The sequence below is a fragment of the Rhinopithecus roxellana genome, chromosome 1, assembly GCF_007565055.1.
Source record: "Rhinopithecus roxellana isolate Shanxi Qingling chromosome 1, ASM756505v1, whole genome shotgun sequence".
NCBI classification, from domain to species: Eukaryota; Metazoa; Chordata; class Mammalia; order Primates; family Cercopithecidae; genus Rhinopithecus; species Rhinopithecus roxellana.
This window is the reverse complement of record NC_044549.1, coordinates 143997710-144019631: the sequence shown is the minus strand read 5'-3', so window position 1 is coordinate 144019631 and position 21922 is coordinate 143997710. Positions and strand designations below refer to the sequence as shown.

Here is a 21922-nt window from a genome sequence, read left to right as displayed (position 1 = left end):
TTTTTTCTTCACATATACACAAGACTATTCGGCAAATGATCACCCATCTACTTCCAAGAGTGAATGACAGTTTATGTCAAAAATAAATAAAGATCAACATTCTATTTGTTTTACTGGCTACATATCTTTGAAGAAAAAAAAATCAAGTCAGTAAAATGTTCATTAATTAAGAGATTTCATCCAATTGCCTATTTTTTTTTTTTTTTTTTTTTTTTTTGCTCCTTTCAACATATTTTCCATTTACATTTAACAGGATGTTTTACTTTTATGGTGCCAATGATAATAATTCTTTAAAAATCTGTTTTTTAAAATGGAGAAAAAATAAAATAACTGAGTTGCATAATAGCAAAAAAATATACTGCCCACAGAAACTTAGTTTAACATCTAAAATCTTTATAAAAGATAAGGAAATTCTGATTTTTCCCTTTATTTTCTAATTGAAAAATGACACCACTTAACATCAACACTTGATACATAATTTCCATAAAACTTCTCCATGGTGAAATAAAACTGTACTAGTTGAAGAGTGTATAGAATGTTAACACTCACGACAATTTCAATCCAACCATTGATATAGCTTCAAATTATTATTAATTGTGGCTATTTTTTGGGGAAAAAAATGTGCAAAGCTTATGAGGGCCCAGTATACGAAAGGCTTAATTTTTAAGAGTCAAATCTACATTTGTCACAAGAGTTCAAAAAGTGGCATTATAGTGCGGAAACACTAGAAAATGCCATCTCTTACTCATAAGTCTTTTAAAACAGGTTGGAAATCATATAAAAATACTCAGTACGTTATAAGTAATAATTAACAAAAATATTTCCATTGACTACTCTGTGTCCAAAGTGATTAAGGACAAAAATAGAAATTGTTGTTTCTTTATTATTTGATAAACTGCTGATAAGCTCCCGTTAGAAGTTTTTTAGACATTACACCAAGTTGTCTTGGTCTTCTGATCATATATATATACACACACACACATATATATATATGTACACACACATATATATATGCATTTTTTTCAAGTAAAGAAATGTTTAACAGATGTAAACTATTTATTGAATATTTGCCACCAAATATTGTTAAATACATTATCTTGCAGCATATCGCTTTCAAGTTAAAATGTCAGAAACAAACACCAATATTTACAATTCTTTTAAGGAATGTTATATAATGACACATTAAGGCGTAAATTCTTTTGGCTTATAATTCTTAAAAGAATGATAATAGCAAAAGTGATGCAAAATCTTCAGTGTGAGATTATGATTAAGCTACATTTTACAAAAATATGGTGTAAGATGGCAATAATCCCATTCAACATCCTGGATTAGATCCCTTCAGGAGGGACTGATAATTTATACAGTCAAACTTTAAAATTTACAGATAAAGGCAGTTCAATACTGCCATTGAGAAGTACATCTCTTAACATATACAACTTTCAGGCCACAGTTTTGAAGGTCTGAAGTATTAAGTTGGTTTGATGAATTAGTCGGTTGGCACTTATGAACACATTTATTGCCCTGTTTAAAAAGAAAAGAATAAGCATTAATTTCATCCAAAAAATTCACCCTTTTAAGATTTATAATATTAACAGTAGCAATGAAATCAATTTAAGAAAAAAAAAAAAAGACAAGTTAGTACTGAGTATTAAAACTTTTATTCCAATTTAGGATTTAATACTCTTGCATCATTTTGAACTATCTAGTAATTACTGCCCCCTGGTGGTTCTGACTGGCAATAAAATGTTGGAGGGCTGCTAATGATAGGTGGTGCCTCAACAACCCAGTTCATTTATAGGTGGAACAAGTTAACTGGCCAAAAGGAGGATTCAGATGTGGTCTCCAGCTGTGGATTCATAGAAGTTAACAAGTAAAATCTAGCAAAGTATCATAATCTCAAAATCTGTAATTAATGGACACAATACTCAAGAAAAAGTTGATTACTTTTAATCTGATTCATCCCAATCTCTTATCTCCTTAAAAAAGAGGTAGAAATTCTAAACGACGAACTACTACAAACTACTTTTACTATAAACATATTTTTACAACAAAATAATCATGAAGTTTCAAAATCTGGGAGCTGACAACATATAAAAATATATTCTTTAAAATTGGCTTTGAGCTCCATCACATTCTCCTAATGGCTCATCTTCATGTGGCTGGAACACAGAGCTGACGCCCTAGTCCCACTGTGTGGCCTTAATAGTTTCCTAGCGTCATATCTAACATGTACCTGCATCCTAGACATTTCTCAAAAGAGAATGTCCAGGGACCGGACCCGGTGGCTTACACCTGTAATCCCATCACTTTGGGAGGCCAAGGTGGGTGGATCATGAGGTATCTCGGAGTTTTAGACCAGCCTGGCAAACATGGTGAAACCCTGTCTCTACTAAAAATACAAAAATTAGCCGGGCATGGTGGCATGTGTCTATAATGCCAGCTCGGGAGGCTGAGGCAGGAGAATTGCTTGAATCTAGGAGTCGGAGGTTGCAGTGAGCCCAGATCGTGCCACTGCACTCCAGTCTGGACAACAGACCAAGACTCTGCCTCAAAAAGAAAAAAAAAAAAAAAAAGGGAATGGCCAGAAAGAAATGGATGCAAATCCATTTCTGCAAATCCATCCCCCTACTGAAAGATGGCCTAAAGATCAGGCTCTATCAATAATTTTCTGTTTTGAGGAAACAGGTATAAAACTCACAGCACATTAGTGATACACAAATAACTGGAATTTTAAAAAGCTGCTGAATGGAGAGAAAGTAGCAAGGAGACTGAATCCATATGCAGAGTAAATAATTTCAATTAATTAATGAAAATTAGGCTTTAATGTCTACCTTTCATTGTGCTTATTCCATAACAGTAATTTAAAATCAGAAATAATAATCCCATCAGAAAAATTATTATTTTAATGTGTTTTTGGCTGAGCTTAGCATAAATCAAGAAAAAAACAAGTTTATTTTCAAAACACAAATGCCAGCTTATTAAACTAAGTCATCAAGGAGCATTTCCCTTAGACAACCTGTGTACGGAACACCACCACAAAACAAATAAAATGTAGTTCGGTAATCTCTAATTCGTAATATAAATGTAAATACTTCAATCTGTTTGAACTGTTAAAAATGACTCTGAAAATTAACAGAATTCTATCTAATGTATTTTTATCATTTTAAATATTACTACAATAATACTATAATGATGTGACATGAATATAGAGATCTTAAAACCTGTATAGTAGGATGGGATGATTGAGGTCTCTATTTAGATTACTTTTCTGACTTTAAGCACTGTTAAAAAATAATCTTGTTGAAAAAATTCTCACATTTGACTTGAAGTGCAAAAAACTACCTATATGGCCAGACTTTCCATCAGCTTATACATTATATGTATGCATGCATGTATGTTAAAATATATAAAATCTCTTGGTTTTCTATAGTGCATTACAACCAATTATATGTAAATTAAAAACTAATGTACAATTTATATTTTAGTATATTTCCTATTTTATAGAATGATGTTGCTGTGAAAGCCTCTTTCCAGGACAGTGGGTCAAAACCCTTACAGCCCTTTAAAAACATCTGGGGCACTTTTACAAAACATCTAAACCCTGGCTCCACTCCCAGCAACTGAATCAGAATCTCTGCAGGTGGGGCCTAGGCTATGGGAATTTTTTAAAAACTGTCCTCAAGTGACTCTATTGCACAGAAAGGATTGACAACATTGCTTTAACTTTAGTGCAGTAGTTCTCAACAGACCTGTAATGTCAGTATCATCTGAAAATTTCTAAGAAATGCAAATACCTGGGCTCCATCCTAGACCTGCGAAATCAGAAATTCTAGAAGTGGGACCCTCGAGCAATCTGCAATTTGAGCTGTAACACGTCCTCCAGATGACTCTGATGCTACTAAAGTTTGAGAACCACTGTTTCAGGAGTGTATAAAATAGGCCAATGAACTAAAATTGCTTTTACATTTTTAAATGGTAAAAAAAAAAAAAAAAAAAAAAATCAAAAGAAGAATATATGACAGGTAAAAATTATTTCAAGATACTGAAATTTGAATCTTGTATAAAGTTTTATTAAAACACAGTCACACCCTCTTGTTTGTATATTGTCTATGGCTTGTTTCTGTACTACAACGGCAGAGATGAGGTGGATAATGGCAACAGGCCCACCAAATCTAACATATTTACTATCTGGCTCTTTTCAGAAAGCGTCCGATAACTCCTGCTGTAGAAAGGAGTTATGGCCAGATTAGCAACCACATTCATTTCCTATTGTTAATGGAATGCCTTGATTATCGGTTGCCTGGAGTACTAATAAAGTAAAAGGGCTTAATTTATATGGTTTTCATACCATATAAAACCACATAATTTATTTAATTTTAAAAGTAAAGGATAAATTACAGTACTTACTTGCCATCTTTAAAATACGTTTTCAGAGTATCACTGAAACTTTTGGAGTACTTTACAAATTCTTTCTTTTGGTGTTCAAGTGCCTACAGCCACAAAATATAATAAGAAAAAAAGTACTAAATAAGAGAAATAATCACAACAGCTAAAGGCAAGGACAAGAGATTACACAGGATATGGGATGTACTTTATATGAATATTACTAATAAGCGATTGTGGAGTATTTACTTTTAAATAAAAAGGCATATTTAAATCCAAGAATAAACTCAATGGTTAATGACACAAAACTATTTCCAACAATCAATCCTATTTTCAAGTCAATAAAACAACTAGGCATAAACCAACATCTAGGGTGTCAACTAGCAAGGCTTCTACTAAACGTACCCTGCGGTTCTGGTATTGATATTTCTTGAAGACATTATTCACTGTATCAAGAAGTTCTTTTATTGCACTAGCTATATCCCTGTTGGGAAAAGAATAAAGAGTATGAGCTGCATGTGAAAGAAATTTGTGAGAGAAAACATCAGCTACATTTGAAAGAAATTAAGTACACTCTTAATCTAATCACAGTACACTCTTAATTATGGTAAGTGCACTCACTTCATGAATAGTCAGTCTTTTTGGCTAGCTGGTTGGAGTTGGGGTTTTAGCCTGTACCCCTCTGTAATCCTCATTCTCTTGCACCGCTGACCAAAGGTTGCCAACCAAAACCAACTTTCTCAAATCAATCACATTTCATTAAGCATTCCTTACTCAAATTTAGAAAAGGATAAACATTACCTATGTCTGTCTTTTCCCATTTTAAATTTTTTATTTGCTCTAATGTAGCTAAATTCAAGCTACCACGTTCTCCACTTTTGTTATTTGAACAACGAACAATTTTATGATATTCTGCATTACATATAACTCAATTCTGTATTTAACAACGCTGTATGATAGATACCTATTAGTTTTGATGTTTAACATAAAATATTTCCTCCTCAGAAAATATTCCTCTCCCCTGAGGAAATACTCCTCCTCCTTTAACTCTTTTATAGACACTTTTAGCTTCTATCTAGCAACCAAATATCCTCCTCTTTCAAACACTTGCTGTCAGCCACTATTCCCTTTGGAAAATATAATATTTAAATTACTGGGGGAGACATCACCACAATATTCTTCCACTTTAACCTTTCTGGCAATCATCCTTTGACTATATATGCATCATCACCTCCCTCCCCTTTCAAAAGAGACAAAAGGAAGAAATCAATAACACTGATTCTCATTTGAGTGTTCTTCCTATCCATGCACCATTTTTTTCTGAACTTTTTTTTTTTGTCCTGTCTCGTCCCTTTTGATTTCCACATTTTAACCTCATAGCAATTTTTTTTTCTGTCAAATTGAACTTTATATAATACTGCATTCTCAAACAGTCTCACATTCTCTACGACAAACCTTCTTTTTCAAAACCATTCTCTTAGCTGTTAGTCACAACAAAAACTTCAAATGCAATGCAACTGTGAAGAAATGAATAAGACAGAAATCTGCACCATACTAAACATAACATTTTACTACTAATACTAATTATAAATGCCAGATTTCAGTTATTTCCTATCTAAAACATTTCAACATTCCTATTTCAAGGGGAAAAAATCCTCAGATGATATGTCCAGGTTTCTGTGTGCATGTGGGTGTCTCCCAGTATGTTTTTCAGTAAATAAGCATGTAGAAATTTTAAGAATTAAAAGCATACAGAATTTTGATATTAAAAAAAAGTATTTTAGAGTACTCCAAAGTAGTAATTACATTTTCATTAATTATTTCAATAATATTTTACTTATTACCTCTCTCAGGTCAAACACTGGTATTGGGCTGAAACACTGAAATACTACATATTCAAGTAGGACAATAAGTCTTACATAAATGCTATCTAATTTTTTTTTTTTGCCTCTGGTTTAGTAACAGCAGTTTTTAATTAGATAACTATTCCTTTCATTTATGGCTTAAGCAAGTTGAATCTTTGTATACTGATGTGATGGACATAAACCCACCACTGTTTAATAAAATGCTGTCATAGGACTATTCTGTGAGAAAAATTACAATTTCAACAAATAAAACATGTCAAATCTCCAAATATGCAAGCTTCTCCAAATCCACAATGGAGTTACTTAAAACGGAATATAATGGGGCAAATTACAAAGTGATCAGACAGAAGTTTATACAGTCTCACTTTGTAGTATATTTCAATATTCCACTAAAGAGGAATAAAATGTGTTTCCAGGGCTAGTCATCAAGATGAACATAAGTTTGATATGCAACAACAATGCCTGGATTCTACAAGTCAAGAGTGGGTCTGAAAAATGCTGCCTCATGCACCTAGGGAGACAGAAAGACGAGGGGAGAAGGGAGGGTTTTGCTGGACAAAAAAAGAGAGACATGCTGATAAATACTGGAAATCTCTACTCAAAAAGGGGGTGTGGGGAGGCGCAACTCCTCAGGTGACTGCTGATGAGACACGTTTGGAAACTTGCAGCTGAGGTTTAATGCCTTATTGGAACAGAGCTCTGTCAGCCAAGGCCGTTTATTCCTAAGCCTGGCCTTCTGTTTGGACACGAGGCAAAAGAGTGTTAAATGCCTATCAAATTGTAGAAAAAATGTTCTCTAGAAACAATCTGCAGAATATATGTCAAATATTATGTTATCCATATGTACACAGAAAAGTATTTTCATTTATGGCACCAAGGTGTGCACACAGGAAGCTAAATTATATTAGTAATTACCAGAGAGTTTGTTTCCTATGAGAGAAAATACTGTCACAAAAAAACCACTACAGACAATTAACCAGATAAAGAACTGAGAAAAAACTTGAGGGTAAAATAAATATCACATAACTAATGAATGCGGCTTGGTGCAGACGAATTCTGTGATAAGAGGCAGATAGTATGAGCAGGAGGAACTTAGCACCAACCTAATAGTTAGGGCAGCTGTGCGAAACATACACTGAAAGACAAAGCCTTCAGATGAAATGTAAATATACATCTTATCAAAAAACTGCATGGAAAAGTAGAGTTTCCAATCACGCCACCCAAATGTGCATGATACATGTTTATGCAAATCCGCTAATGAAAGGGAATCCCTGTGCTTTGAGTTGAGTTTGGTTTAGACTGGAAAACTCTGAAAAAGTCTATTCTGGACCCTTCATGAAAACTCCTAACTTAAATAAACCTTGCTGAATTTTCACCTAGGAATATGCAAATATGGATTACAAACAGTAAATAAATGCCTGGCTTTTTTGTTTTGGTCTGTTAAATTATGAGTCTCCACTAGTTTTCCATTAGGTGAGATGTACTGGACTTCAAATTAATTTTACAAAATATTTGCATAGCTCAAATGTACTCAGGCACACACATTCACTGATCAAAAGGCCTTTTAAAATATTTGCTGGATCATTTCTCCTAATCAACTCCGTTGAGAAAAGGGAAGAAAATTCTCATTTCACAACGCTATTATAGCATGTACTGTTGAATGTATGCTAGGTTCTGTGCTAGGCCCTTCATGTATATCATTTCTTTCAATTCTCACAAGTCATTACCCTTACTTTCAGAGGCACAAACTAAAATGACAGAAGTTAAACAACCTATATCCAAGGTTACATAGCTAAATGTTGGAATGGAGATTCAAACCTAGGTCTGCTAATATATTCAAAACTGCCCGAATATTTATTAGCTGTCAGGAATCTTTTTTACTTGTACTTTGATACAATCTATAGCATCACCTATAGTACTTGGTGTAATATGTGTATGACATATGCTTACTGAAAAATGTTGCTAAAGTGAATAAAGGGGATAACTACCTTAGATACAAGAAAGTAAAATATTTGAGAAATGCCTGAAGGAGAAATAATTTTCTATTTTGGTGCAATTTTATCCACTAATTTGTCAATTAATAGTGGTAAGAACATATATGAAAATGTACCAATATATGACAGTAATACAAATATTTATACTTTAGCCTATCTATGCTATTCATATGTGGTTGAATTTTAGTCTCAGAAATAACATACACATCAACAAACTTGCCAGGGTAAATTATCCCTCCTCAAATTGTTAGGAAGTAAATTTTCATTGCCACCATTACCCTTAATTCAATTGTGCTAAATGAGTACACTCTAGACAACAGAACTGAAGTATTATTACTCCCTCATAAATGAAACAACATCCTAAAGAAAGCCTCTGTCAATGACTATGAACAAGACTCTTAAGCTCAATTTTCTTATGACTAAAATGTGCTGCTAATAATGTGGTTTTCAAACGGTAGCTCCCTAGAGTCACACACAGTTTAGCAGAGATGTCTCAGGGACTCTGTAGGGGGAAAGAGGATGTCAAAGTGACAGGGCCTACATGTCAAAGTGACAGGGCCTACATGTCAAAGTGACAGGGCTCTGGGCCTACATTTCTATCTCAGCTTCAACCACAACACCGTTCTCTCTCTCTCATGTAGTGGCATCCTATGTTAAAATATCCTTTATCACATTTCTTTCAAATGGCAGAAACTTGATTTTTTAATCTCCAGATTAGATCCACATTGTAAATCGATGATTGGGAAACAGCAGTGAACACCTGGCGTTAGATTGCCTGGGTTCAAATCCAGCTCTACCACTTAATAGGTAACGTCTGTGGCCTTACCTAATTTTCTGTGCCTGCTTCAATTTCTTCACTTGTTACTGGGTTGTTGTGATAAATAAATATATGTAAAGTGATTAAAATAGTGCTTAGAATATAATAAGTACTATATAAGTGATTGCTATTAAGATGACACTGATTATATAAATGTACTTTGATGATCTGAAGCAAAATCTGCTGCAAATATTATTTTAAATGTCAAATCTTCATAGAAATGTATCATGGCTCATCAACAAGTCCATGATTATCAAAGCAAATGAAAACTTACCAAATTATTTGAAAACTTCAGAAATAAATAGTCTAAACAATCAAGTTTGGGATCATTGACTTTATCCTTTTACAGGCCAAATATATTTACTTTATACAGAGCAAGTACCCCTTAAATGAAATGCTTGAGACCAGAAGTCTTTAGACTTGGGGATGAGGCCCAAGTATAAACATGAAATTCATTTATGTTTTATAAAGTGCATTCATATATGCATGTATTTTGTGCATAAAATAAAGTTTTGATTGTGTTTTGCCTACAATCCATCCATCACACGAGGTCAGATGTGGAATTTTCCACTTATGGTGTCATGTCACGGTGCTCAGAAAGTTTCGGATTTTGGAGCATTTAGAATTTCTGATATTCAAATTAGGGATGCTCAACTTGTACCAGATTAAAAATAAAACTCCATAAACATTGGATTACCTTCCCCCTTCACATATTAAATGTAGAAAAGGAAGCTGGGGCTTTCCTATAGGAAAGGTAGAATACAAAAAAAACCCATAGGCTGGGTGCAGTGGTTCATGCCTGTAATCCCAGCACTTTGGAAGGCTGAGGTGGGTGGCTCACAAAGTCAGGAGATTGAGACCATCCTGGCTAACATGGTGAAACCCCGTCTCTACTAAAAATACAAAACATTACCCGAGCATGGTGGTGGGCACCTGCAGTCCCAGCTGCTTGGGAGGCTGAAGCAGGAGAATGGTGTGAACCTAGCAGGCGGAGCTTGCAGTGAGCCGAGATAGTGCCACTGCACTCCAGCCTGGGCGACAGAGCAAGACTCGGTCTCGAAAAAACAAAAACCAAAACCAAAACCAAACAAACAAAAAAACCCTTAGGGTTTGTCCCTTGTGACACAGATTTTGGCTATTCAATTAAAAGCCTTTTTCATATTCCTGGTCCTTAATTATTGTCAAAGAGTAGGGTCATTCCTTGATAGCTGGGTGGCATACCTATCACGCACCATTATTTTCTAGGGGACATATTCCTCTCTTTATGTGACTCAAAAGATAGTATCCAAACCAGCTAGGTATCCAAACAAGCTAAAATAGCATTTCTCAATGTGAACGACAAAGAATACTATTTTCAAAATATGTTTTCTTTTTCTTTCATAATTGAGATTTTATCTGTTGTGCTGAGGATCAGTACACAGACATTTCAACTTGTTCACAATTCTGAACATACGTACTGCAAAATCTAAAAAGCCACGTATCCTTATTATTCTTTAAAGTTATTCCAGTGACTTTCTAGCTTACAACTGAGGCAAAATTTCCTTCAGAGGCTATCAAGTACCAGTACCTTCAAATGTTGATAAGCTGTCACATACATCCCACTAATTCACAATTTAATAGCATATACACTATATACTTTAATCTTTCACAGCACATCAACAAAATTATTAGAAAAACAGGACTACCACGACCAAAGATGTTACAGAGTGCACACAATTCTGAAAGGGAGAGCCAGGCTCAAGGAGTGGTTTGCCCAAGGAAATAATTCCACTAAAAAACAACAGGAAGAAGTAATTTAAGGTCAGGTGTGGTGGCTCACTCCTATAATCCCAACACTTTGGGAGGCCAAGGCAGGAGGATCACTTGAGCTTAGAGGCTAGAGACCAGCTTGGGAAATGTAGGGAGACGTGGTATCTATTAAATATCAAAAAAAAAAAAAAAAAAAAAATTAGCTTGGTGTGGTGGTGTACACTAGTAGTCCTAGCTGCTCAGGAGGCTGAGGTGGAAGGATTGCTTGAGCCCAGGAGGTTGAGGGTGCAGTAGGTTATGATCATGCCACTGCAGTTCAGCCTGGGTGACAGAGTAATTAAAAATGTTCAAGACATTAAACGCAGCACTGCGACTCCACTTTGCCATTTAGTACGCTTTGTATTATGGGATATAAAAACTAACCACCCATTTATGGAATGTTAAGCTGACACCCATAACAATCAAGGCTCCCCATCATTCAATATCCAACATTATTTTCTCATTGTACCAAAAAATAACCACAAATTACATTATTTCACCTCTTAAAAAAAAAAGCATTTACACTTAAAAAATGGGATGAGGTGGAATTTACTGCTTAAATGTTTCTAGACTTACTAAAAAACTTGCATTTACAACATAGTTGATAAAAGTATTCCTCTGGATTATGTAAGAAGAGAGACGGGGAACCACTGATAAGACATGGTATGCGGTATTAATCAGACTGGGCTTCTTTCTCTCCTGCTTCAGAGGCTGGACTCTCTTCAGTTTTAGTTTTTCTGTTTTCCGCAGATAAATCCTTATTCTTGGTTAGCCACTTTGGCCTGTTTTCACTTTGCTATTCTTTTCTTTTGTTTGCACTTTTTTACCTGAAGATTTATCCTTTCCTGCTACCCTTTGGGGCTTCATTTCCACTATTGAAAGAGCAGGTTTAGCTGACAACCATATCCATCTCCTTTTGGGCTTTTCCTTCACTGTCCTGTCAGCTGAGCTGACCATCCTCTTGGGCATCCTGGAAGCGGGGAAGGCACATATCGGATGCATGTGGGCCAAGGCATGCTGGGGGCCTTCACGAAGCTGGGCTGCCTGGCTGCTGCCACTCCTCCCACTGCCCAATCTCCAAAAGATGAATGTTACTATTTATTCCAAATGAGTCTCCTTAGGTTCTTCAAAGTTACCACATATGTCAGAGCCTCTTCCAGAAAAAGACCTGCGCTAAATCTCTTCTTCCCAGTAATATCCACCTATGGTTTCACCAAAACCATGCATTGATAGTGACACTGCAAGTATTTCCAGCTTTGTTTTCTATTCACTGAGGCTGAAGAAAATTATCATACTCTCTAGTTTAAAGATACTTATGTAGGGATTATGTTTTCACTCAATCCCCTACCCTCTCACCCCTCACTGTACTCCAGAAGAGTGTGTCCCTGGTCTGAGAACTACTTCTCTAGGATGACCCTTCTGGCTGCTGCTCACCAGCCAGCCTCCTGGCCCCATGCATATTCTTGGTCTTTTATTTAACCTATATCCCCCAAAGGCAAGGATTTAGAGGCTACTTGGTCAGTCTTAGAAAATGCTACTCATGCCTAAGAGTACATTACTTACGTTAATGACTGCTGCCGTTTCTGAAATAAAAACAATTTTGGTATCTCTTACTACCAATCTCTAGGATATATCCAGTTTCTCTATTCATTTATCTGACATTTATATTTTCCCATCATTTATGTAGCTCAAACTACATTCCAGTTTACGCACATTTCGTTATTGTTTTAAAATTAAACATTCTAAAAAATGTTGTACTCTGAAACCAAACACCACAAAGTTAATAAAATGCAGTATTTAACAATTTGAGATTTTATTTCAAATTAGCATTTCAAGTTAATGTCATACCAAAATTAAAAAATCTTGGAAGTACTTTTAAGAAAAGAAACAAAACAAAAAATTGCTTACTTGATTGTCTGCAGAAACCTCACTCTGTCATTGATCTCATCTGGGATCTTACTGAGAATTTGTTTAAGTGCTCGTGCCTTTTCGTTTAGGTCTTGGAATTCTGGCTCTGGTCGCTCAATCATATACTCTGATAAAATAAACACATAATAAAAAACATCCTGCGACTCTGCCAAATTCACATCTAAGAATTCCCAACGTTGGTCAAAGGCAGGTGGGGGAGGTGAAAGGCCAGATAATAAGGAAAGACAAGGTTGCAAAGCAGAATTCATTAGCATTCGACTTAGTCCAGTAATAACAGCAGGGCTCCCTTCAAGTAAAGTATCAGAAAAAGAAAATACAAATATTTTCAATTTGGGATAAAAGGAAATCCCATGAAATCTTAAAAAAAAAAAAAAAAAACAGATTTAAAAGGTAGGCTTTACATTTCCCAAGGAAACCTTAAATTAAATAATGAGTGTCATAACTAGTGCAAAGGTAATACCTACTTTCCAATTAGAAAGATTAAAAATTTAAAACCCCTATATTGAATATACATTGCTTCATTATATTAAAACCCCAAATAATCTAATAAAAAATTCTACATATTCTTGAAATCTAATTTAAAAACAAAAACACCAGCACAAATCCAATACATGGGCTGGGATCACAGAACAGCAATTTTGGAAAGGAGGTTCAATCAGACTTTACCAGATTCATTGCAGACTTGGAAGCATTACAAATCTACCAATTCATCAATATATAATAGCCTAATGGGCTGCAAATGCTCAACTCTAAATAATGATAAGAGCTTTTTTATAATCATGGAATCAGTTAAAATACCTGCTTTTTGTTCTCCCTTAATAATTATGGGAAATCATATGTCCACGTTTTTCTAAACTAGTGGGAAAACTTCTACTAAAGTAAAACCAATGTCTAAATAATTTGAAGTAAAAAAATAAGAAAAGCAAAAAGGATGGTTATATTGTTCCACTAAATCTGTGCTTATAAAAAGATGCTGTACTAAAGTTAAAAAAACAAGCAAACAAAAACCTCATTACTTTCAAACTATTGTTTGCTTAAAGTCAACACATTCCAAATAGCTTACCTTTTAGTAAAACTGAAACTCACCAAACATAAAGGGGGGAAAATTTAAAGCATGCAGTATAAACAAAGTTCAAGTAATTAAATCTCACAAATATAAAAAGCAAGAAAAACAATTTTTCTATTTGATCTAGATTAGCTTCTACTATTACCACCACCACCACCATCACCACCACCACCACCACCATCATCGTAAGTAAAGGCAGGTGGGGCGGGGGAGGGAAACAGTAGGGAAGGAAGTTCCTTTAGTCAAATAATAACGATTTAGAGGAAGTACTATTCAACAATTGTGTAATTTAAGCAAGGTTCTTCTTTCTGATACCTTCTACATCATCAGCTGCCATACGAAGAAGGGACTCCGTGAAGTTAACTTCTACACTTTTTTTCTCTAAAATTTTCATAATGATGTCTTGTGTGAGACCTGGATTTTCCTTTTCAGCCTATAATAAAGAGAAAACTAGTTTTGAAATACAGATAAGAAGTCAACATTTTAAAGCCAAAGTTTAATTGTTTAGAATCTTTTGGGAACGTCTTACGCTGGTAAGTTTTAAGGGCAGAAATCTTTGTAAAGCAGGTGTCATGATGGCATTCACTAAGGCTTTGTTAGAGCTTGTGCACCCGACTCTTTACTATGACTAAGGTTCCATTTTCCATTTGAACAGAAAGAACTTAGTATTTTCTATACCTTCTTTACACTCTCTTGCAATTGAACTAATAACAAAGATATACGGATTATATATGTTTTAGTAATCTAACAACTACTATTCTCATTACTTTAAATATCTTGAGAATCTTTTTTTTTTTTTTGAGACAGAGTCTCGCTCTTCGCCCAGGCTGGAGTGCAGTGGCCGGTTCTCAGCTGGGTTTACGCCAGGTTTACGCTCTTCGCCCAGGCTGGAGTGCAGTGGCCGGTTCTCAGCCGGGTTTACGCCATTCTCCTGCCTCAGCCACCCGAGTAGCTGGGACTACAGGCGCCAGCCACCTCGCCCGGCTAGTTTTTTTGTATTTTTTAGTAGAGACGGGGTTTCACCGTGTTAGCCAGGATGGTCTTGATCTCCTGACCTTGTGGTCCACCAGGCTCGGCCTAATGCGCTAATATTGCAATTCAAGGATCAAGCAATAACCCATCTGACTAGCATTTTGCATATTCTTTTCATTTATATTAAGAGAATGCCAGGAAAAACAAAAAAGGATTTATTTCGAAGGTTTTACTGAACCTATATAGTAATACCTTAATTATTTTCCCACACAATGATTTTCATTTCCTAGTTTATTTTTGTAGCAAGAATATTTCCTTCACTGGTTTCTAGAACATCATTAAACTTTTACTACCTTTTGAGCTTGTTTCATTGGGTTTGCATTGGTTCTATGTTACTTAGACTTAGACTCCCCAGGATACTAAAATTTTGTAGCCATTTCAAGACTGTGCATAGAGTTCTCAGTTTACCAAAGCCAGAGTTAATTTTCAGATTTCAGTTTTTCCCAGTAAATTCTGTAATCACATTTGATGTTTGTTTCCTTTAGGATGCCTGCCAATTTTAATTGTTATGCTGATGAATTTCCTTTTTGCCCTAATATTAAACAACAAAATAGAAACACAATTTACGATCTTAATCAGATGACAATCTTTTTGCTTCCTTATGTGTCAAGCACACTTAACCTCTGCCTCTTCAATTCCACTGATTATCACTGCAGATACAGTTTTCTTCTCTTCCTACTGCTCTTTCCATTATAACATCTTGCTTCTTATTAGATCTCAAGTATCAAAAACTGAAGGGTTGTGGGATGAAATGAGAAAAGACAATACACGCATTTATCTCAATCTCAATCCTGGGATCATTTTAAATGCTGTCAAATACTATTCAGGAAAATCATTTTGATTTTGATAGATGATTAATAACAATAAACTGTGTCTGACTGAACCCTGTTTCTTTTATAGCCTATGATGACTTTTCCTTCCACGGATATATATTTTAAAAAGAATCTATTTTTTAGCCAGGCATGGTGGGGTGTGGCTGTGGTCCCAGCTACTTGGGAGGTTGAGCCCAGGAGTTCGTGGCTCCAGCGAGCTATGATCATGCCACTGCACTCCAGCCTGTGATACAAAATAAGACCTGGTCTTAAAAAACAAACAAACAAACAAACAAACAAACAAACAAAACTATTTTTTTTTTAAAAAGGAGTTTCCTTTACAAGATGTCCAAATATGGCTTAAGATGTGTTGTTATAGCATTAATGTGGTGAACTGCCACAAAACTACATCTAATGTAGCATTCGGTAACAATACTTTATCTTATCTAGCAATAAATCTACCTACATAACGAATTACCTTGGGGAAAGGAGGACCATTCTCTATGTGCTTGTAGAACGAAAAAAGAAAAAGCATATTTCTGATTAAGTTATAATGAAGTACTGAAAGGTTTAAATGTTGAAAGTCTGAGAATAAAGTTTTCAATACCAAGTTGCTCTGGAACCCCAAAATGCTAAAGCTAGATCGTTACCAAAGTCTCACAGAGGTCCCTTACTTTCTCAGTTTTCAGCAGCCTTAGCGCCAAAAGATATACCTCACAGTGCTGTTTATTAAATACTCAGGTCCAACAACTTAATAAGTATAATGTCCTAACTACTTAGCCTTTAAAAAAATAATACACATGAATTGAAAAAAAAACTTTTTACTTCATTCTTAAATAACTACCATCACTTATTACTGGGATGTGTGTGCCTACTGGGCACTTCACAATTTCTCAAACACTGGTCTTAGATCAGACCTTGCCACTCGCATTTCCTCTTGCAGATATATTTTTTTTCTGGTACTTCTGTCAGATCATAGCACAGGCCAAAAAAATGTCCAGCTTCTCAACGATCTAACACCAATGAAAGCAGGGTAGGGCAACCCAATATGCTGAACTGCAAACTATCTCAAGCTAGGAGTCCATACAATGTCAAACAGATGTTGAATACCACCGCACACCTTCAAAATTTTAAAATACTTCGTGGCACCCCTCTGAATTTGCTATGGGCCACCAGGTACCTCAGTACATAGTTTGGAAGCAGCAGTCTTAGTACCTCCTGGCTAAAAACCTGGTTAAGCTAATTCTTATTTTAAAAGCTTGAATTTACCAAATGCCTCTGATTGACAAAATGAGTAAATATGCTCTCATATCAGAGAGATAATCTATGCCTCTAGGTTTTCCCTCAGAATACAATATGAACCCTGTAGGGTGTCTAATCTTTGTAAAGAATCCAGCTGTAAGAAAAAAATAAACCGTAGGGCAGTAACATACACTCTTGTGGATCAGTGATTCTCAACCTGGAAGATGGACAACCTATCGGAACCGCTCAGAGAGGATAATGGGGAGAGGGAATCAAGTAGAATATAGCTGACCCTTGAAGAACTGGTTTTAACTGCTCAGGTCCACTTACATGCAGATACTTTTCAATAAATATACAGGAAAAATTTTTGGAGATCAGCAACAATTTGAAAAAACTTACAGACAAACTGAGTAGCCTATAGTGAAAAACATAATAAAAACATGTTATGAATGCATAAAATATAGGTATTTACTAGTCTATTTGAGTGTTTACTATCATAAAATAGATACAAATTATTAAAAAGTTAAAACTTATCAAAACTCATATGCAAACAGACTACATGGTGTTATTTGCAGTTAAAAGAAATATAAATATACAGACGCAATATTAAATCATAACTGCACAAAATTAACTGTAGTACATATGTATATGTAGTAATTTAGAAGCCACCTCCTGTTGCTATTGCAGTGAGTTCAAGTATTAGTAAGTATATGATTAAAACGCCATGTGACTCTAATCATCTCCATGTGAATAGGTGATCTCTTCAGCAAACTGCACATCCCAGTACAAAGTAATACCTCCCAGGCCTCACAACTTTTTTTCATCGTGTTTGCTGCAATACTCTAAACATGGAATAATACCATGGGACCCAACAAAGTGCCAATAGTGATGCTGGAAGTGTGCTCAAGAAGCAAAGTCATGACATTACAAGAAGGTGAATTGCATAATACTGAATTGCTTGAATCCAGCCTAAGACTCACTGTAAGAAAAAAAAAAAAAAAAGGAAATTCATGAAACAAAGTCATGGCTGCAGCTTCATCAGCAGGTACAAAAACCTTGCATGTTTTGTGAAATACCTTTTTGTCTCCTGTTGAAAATGCAGCTTTTATGTGGGTGCAGGATATCTATAAGAAAGGCATACCTATGGACCTTAATATGACTCAAGAAAAAGCAAACTCATTCTATGACAACTTAAAGCAAAAGGAAAGTCTAAAGCTGAAAAATTTAATGCCAGCCAAGGATAGTTTGATAATTTTAGAAACAGGTTTTGCTTAAAAAATGTCAAGATAATAGGACACACAGATTCTGCTGACCAAGAGGCAGAAATTAAGTTGCCACACACCAGTAAGAATATCTTTGAGGAAAAAAAATACCTGCCTGAAAAGGTTTTTAATACAGATCAAAGCACCCCATTCTGAAGGAAAAAAGAGCCACAAAGAATATTTATTAGTAAAGCAGAGAAGTGAGCACCAGAATTTAAGGCAGGAAGGGGCAGGACAATGCTACTGTTCTGTGCAAATGAAGTTTAGTTTAGGATCAGGACTGCCCTTATTTATAATGCTGCTAAACCCTTGAGCCTTGCAGGGAAAAGAAAAACACCAGCTTGCAGTCTTGTGGTTGTACAAGAAGACCTAGACAAAGAGAACTCTTGTTCTAGACTGGTGCCATCAATGCTTTGTTCCTGAAGTTAGAAAGCATCTTGGCAGTAAGGGATGGTCTTTTAAAGTTCTTCTGATTGTGTATATATATCTATAGGGATACCTATATATCTCTAGATAGATCTGTATCAGATATATATTAGAGATATACAGATATCAGAGATATCTACATATACATATATATGTATATGTATATTTAATTAGAGACAAGGTCTTCCTATGTTGCCTAGGGTGGTCTTGAACTTCTGGCCTCTAGCCTCACACTTCGGCCTACCAAAGTGCTAGGATTACAATGCACGGGCCTCGGCGCCTAACTTTTCTTTTACTATTACTGTTGTTTAAAAAAAATCTTCTGATACTGGACAATGTCCCTTGCCTCCCGGAACCCCACGAGTTCAACACTGAAAGGTGTCAAAGTGGCCTACTTGTCCCAAAACACCACACCTCTAAAATCAGCCTCTGTATCAGGTGATCAAGAACCTTTAAGGCTCATTATACATGGAACCATAAGGCCTCTATGGAAAGGGCTGTCAACAATCCTTGGTAGAAAGAACATCATGAAAGTCTGGAAGAATTACACCACTGATGCTAATGCTGTTATAGAAAAACGCATCGAGCCTAAAACAATAAATTTCTGCTGGAGAAAACTGTGTCCACATGTTCTACACGACTCCATAGGGCTTACAACAGGGTCATGGAAATCATGAAAGAGATTGTAGATATGGTAAAAATGGTAGAGGATGAAGGGTTTCAAGATATGGATATCAGAGAAATTTAAGAACTAACAGACGATGAGAAAGAAGACAAAGGAGTGCCAGAAAACGAATGGACATTAGACAATCCAGCAGAAGAGTTGTTTATTCAAGGCTGCTTTATGACCATTCTATGATATGAGCACTGAAACTAAAGCAAATGTTGGAAGACTGGTACTGTACAGAAACATTTTTAGAGAAATGACATAGCACATAAGTCAGAAATTAAACATATTTCTGTAAAGTTACACTAAGCGTACCTGCCTCTCTTGCCTCCCCATCCACCTTCTCTACTTCTGCCATCCCTGAGCTAGCAAGACCAACCCCTTCTCTTCTTCCTCCTCCTCAGCCTATTCAATGCGAAAATGACAAGGATGCAGACTTTATGATGATCCACTTCGCTTATAAATAATAAACATATTTTCTCTTCCTTACGATTTTCTTAATAACATTTTCTTTTCTGTAGCTTACTTTAAGAATACAGTATGTAATATATAGGATACACAAAATATATGTTAACTGTTTTTGCTACCAGTAAGATGTTCTGGTCAACAGTAGGCTTTTAGTAGTTAAGATTTTTGGAAGTCAAAACTTATACTCAAATCTTCAACTCTGCAGAGGGTGGGCACCTCTAACCTCCACGTTGTTCAAAGGTCTACTGTACATATATATTAAAATATTCAATAGTATTATCTTGGGGAAAAAAACTATTTTAATCCTCTTTTTCCTCCAAATAACAAAAAGTATGATGAAAATTATCGTTGTTGTGGACCAAAAATTGGAAGTATGAATATAATAGATTTCATGACTGGTGAGGTTTCTTTCATCTTTTTCAAAAGTTGCAATTTAAAAAATACAAACATCTTTACATTTTTAACACATGGCCTCCTTCAATTTCACTTGAAATGTAACAAACTAAATGTGATAATTAAAAACACATCAGTGCAAAATTAGTTAATTTGTTTTCTTCCAAAATAAATAATCTATGCCACGGACAATAAACTTTATCCATGAATCAAACCACATCTATGTGATTGATATATGTACTCACCTTGAATCACAGGGTATAAAATCAAAAAAGCTCTATTGTAACATAAGTAATATAGATTATTGTGGTAATACGAGATACCTAGTGACATGAGCTGTGCTATCAGAAAAGAATGTTATCAATAAACTTGTGTGACACAAAAGAAATCAAGCTGAATGGACTTATAGTTTTAATTCCAATTAAAATATAAACGTATTCCACATTTAAACATTAAAATACCTAAAACACAGGTTATTTAAGCTACTGATGGGAAGGAATACGAAAATAAAAATTAAAGTTTTGGGCACCATGATATATATTTGGGATGGAGGACCAGATAAAAGTTTTATATTAAAGAATGCATTCAACATTTATAGTAAGTCTCTAGAGTAGGGCTTTACAACAGAAATGTAATTATCAGCAACAACGATGAGCTACCTATGTAATATTAAGCAGCCACATTTAAAAAAAAGTAAAAAGACACAGGTAAAATTATTTTAATAGTACATCCAAAATATTATCATTTCAACAAGTAATTATTATAAAATACTTATTACTAAGCTAATTTACTTTCTTTTTCTTACATGAAGTCTTCAAAATCTGTGTGTATTTTAACTTGGAACATATCTTGATCTGACCTAGTCTTATTTTACATGGTCAAAAGCAACATGTGGCTAGTGATAACCCACTGAACAGCTCAGGTCCAAAGACAAGGAAATAATTTATTTTGAGTGACTTAACTGTATATCCTCAAAGTATATTTAATTCACCATATTTGAAGGTACACGTTTTTTAGATTCATGTTCTATAATTAAACAATAGAAAGAATACCTTTTCAAGTTACACTTTTACAAATACTTTTAAATTTTTACTTTATTTTGAGACAGGGTCTTGCTCTGTTACCCAGGCTGGATCACAGTGGCACGATCATGGCTCACTGTAACTTCAAACTCCTGGGTTCTAGCAATCCTCCGGCCTCAGTCTCCTGAGTAGCAAGAACGACAGGCATGCGCCACCGTGCCTGGCTAATATTTTTATTTTCTGTAGATAGATACAGGGTCTCGCTATACTGCCCAGGCTGGTCTTGCTCCAGGTCTCAAGTGATCCTCCCACCTCGACCTCTCAAAGTGTTGGGATGACAGGCATGAGTCACCACGTCCAGCCATGTAAGTTTACAAAAGGTCAAATAATAGAAAAAAAAAAAAACCCTCAAAAATATAATCTACAGCTAAGAAGAAAACGCTCTGAAAAAGTCAGTTTCAAAAGCACAAAGTGATGAAAAGATGCGTGTTAACGAAGTAACATTTGGAAGTATTTTAAGCTTTATGGAATATAGTAAAACAGGCATAAGATGGCTAAAAAGGCTTTCACTAAAAGAAAATAAACTGGCAACCATCACATGTACTTATATTTACAAAGAACATACACTTTAATAATCATAATAAATTATTTGCACTTCACCTTAATGAAAGCGGCTCTCAGTGTCTGGGCTGCAGACAGATTTACTCGTTCTAGCTGCAATAAAAATTTAAAATTATTAAGAATATCAACTGTCTT

The 21922-nt window shown here is 35.2% G+C and overlaps 1 protein-coding gene across 4 annotated transcripts in view; it reads right to left on the bottom strand.

Moving 5' to 3' along the window:
• Window positions 1–1035: 1035 nt before the first annotated feature.
• The window catches only part of PDCD10 (programmed cell death 10), a 51118-nt gene continuing 30231 nt past the window's right edge, over window positions 1036–21922 (bottom strand). For 3 of the 4 annotated variants that reach the window (XM_010355012.2, XM_030932037.1, XM_030932035.1), the window contains 6 exons: window positions 21827–21880; window positions 14158–14275; window positions 12756–12882; window positions 4789–4867; window positions 4408–4490; window positions 1036–1521 (listed from right to left, as the gene is read on the bottom strand). In XM_010355012.2, coding sequence (XP_010353314.1) covers window positions 1440–1521; window positions 4408–4490; window positions 4789–4867; window positions 12756–12882; window positions 14158–14275; window positions 21827–21880 — 543 coding nt within the window. In that variant the 3' untranslated portion in view covers window positions 1036–1439. The remainder of the gene's footprint in view (window positions 1522–4407; window positions 4491–4788; window positions 4868–12755; window positions 12883–14157; window positions 14276–21826; window positions 21881–21922) is intronic. The other variant, XM_030932032.1, reaches the window with a different exon arrangement.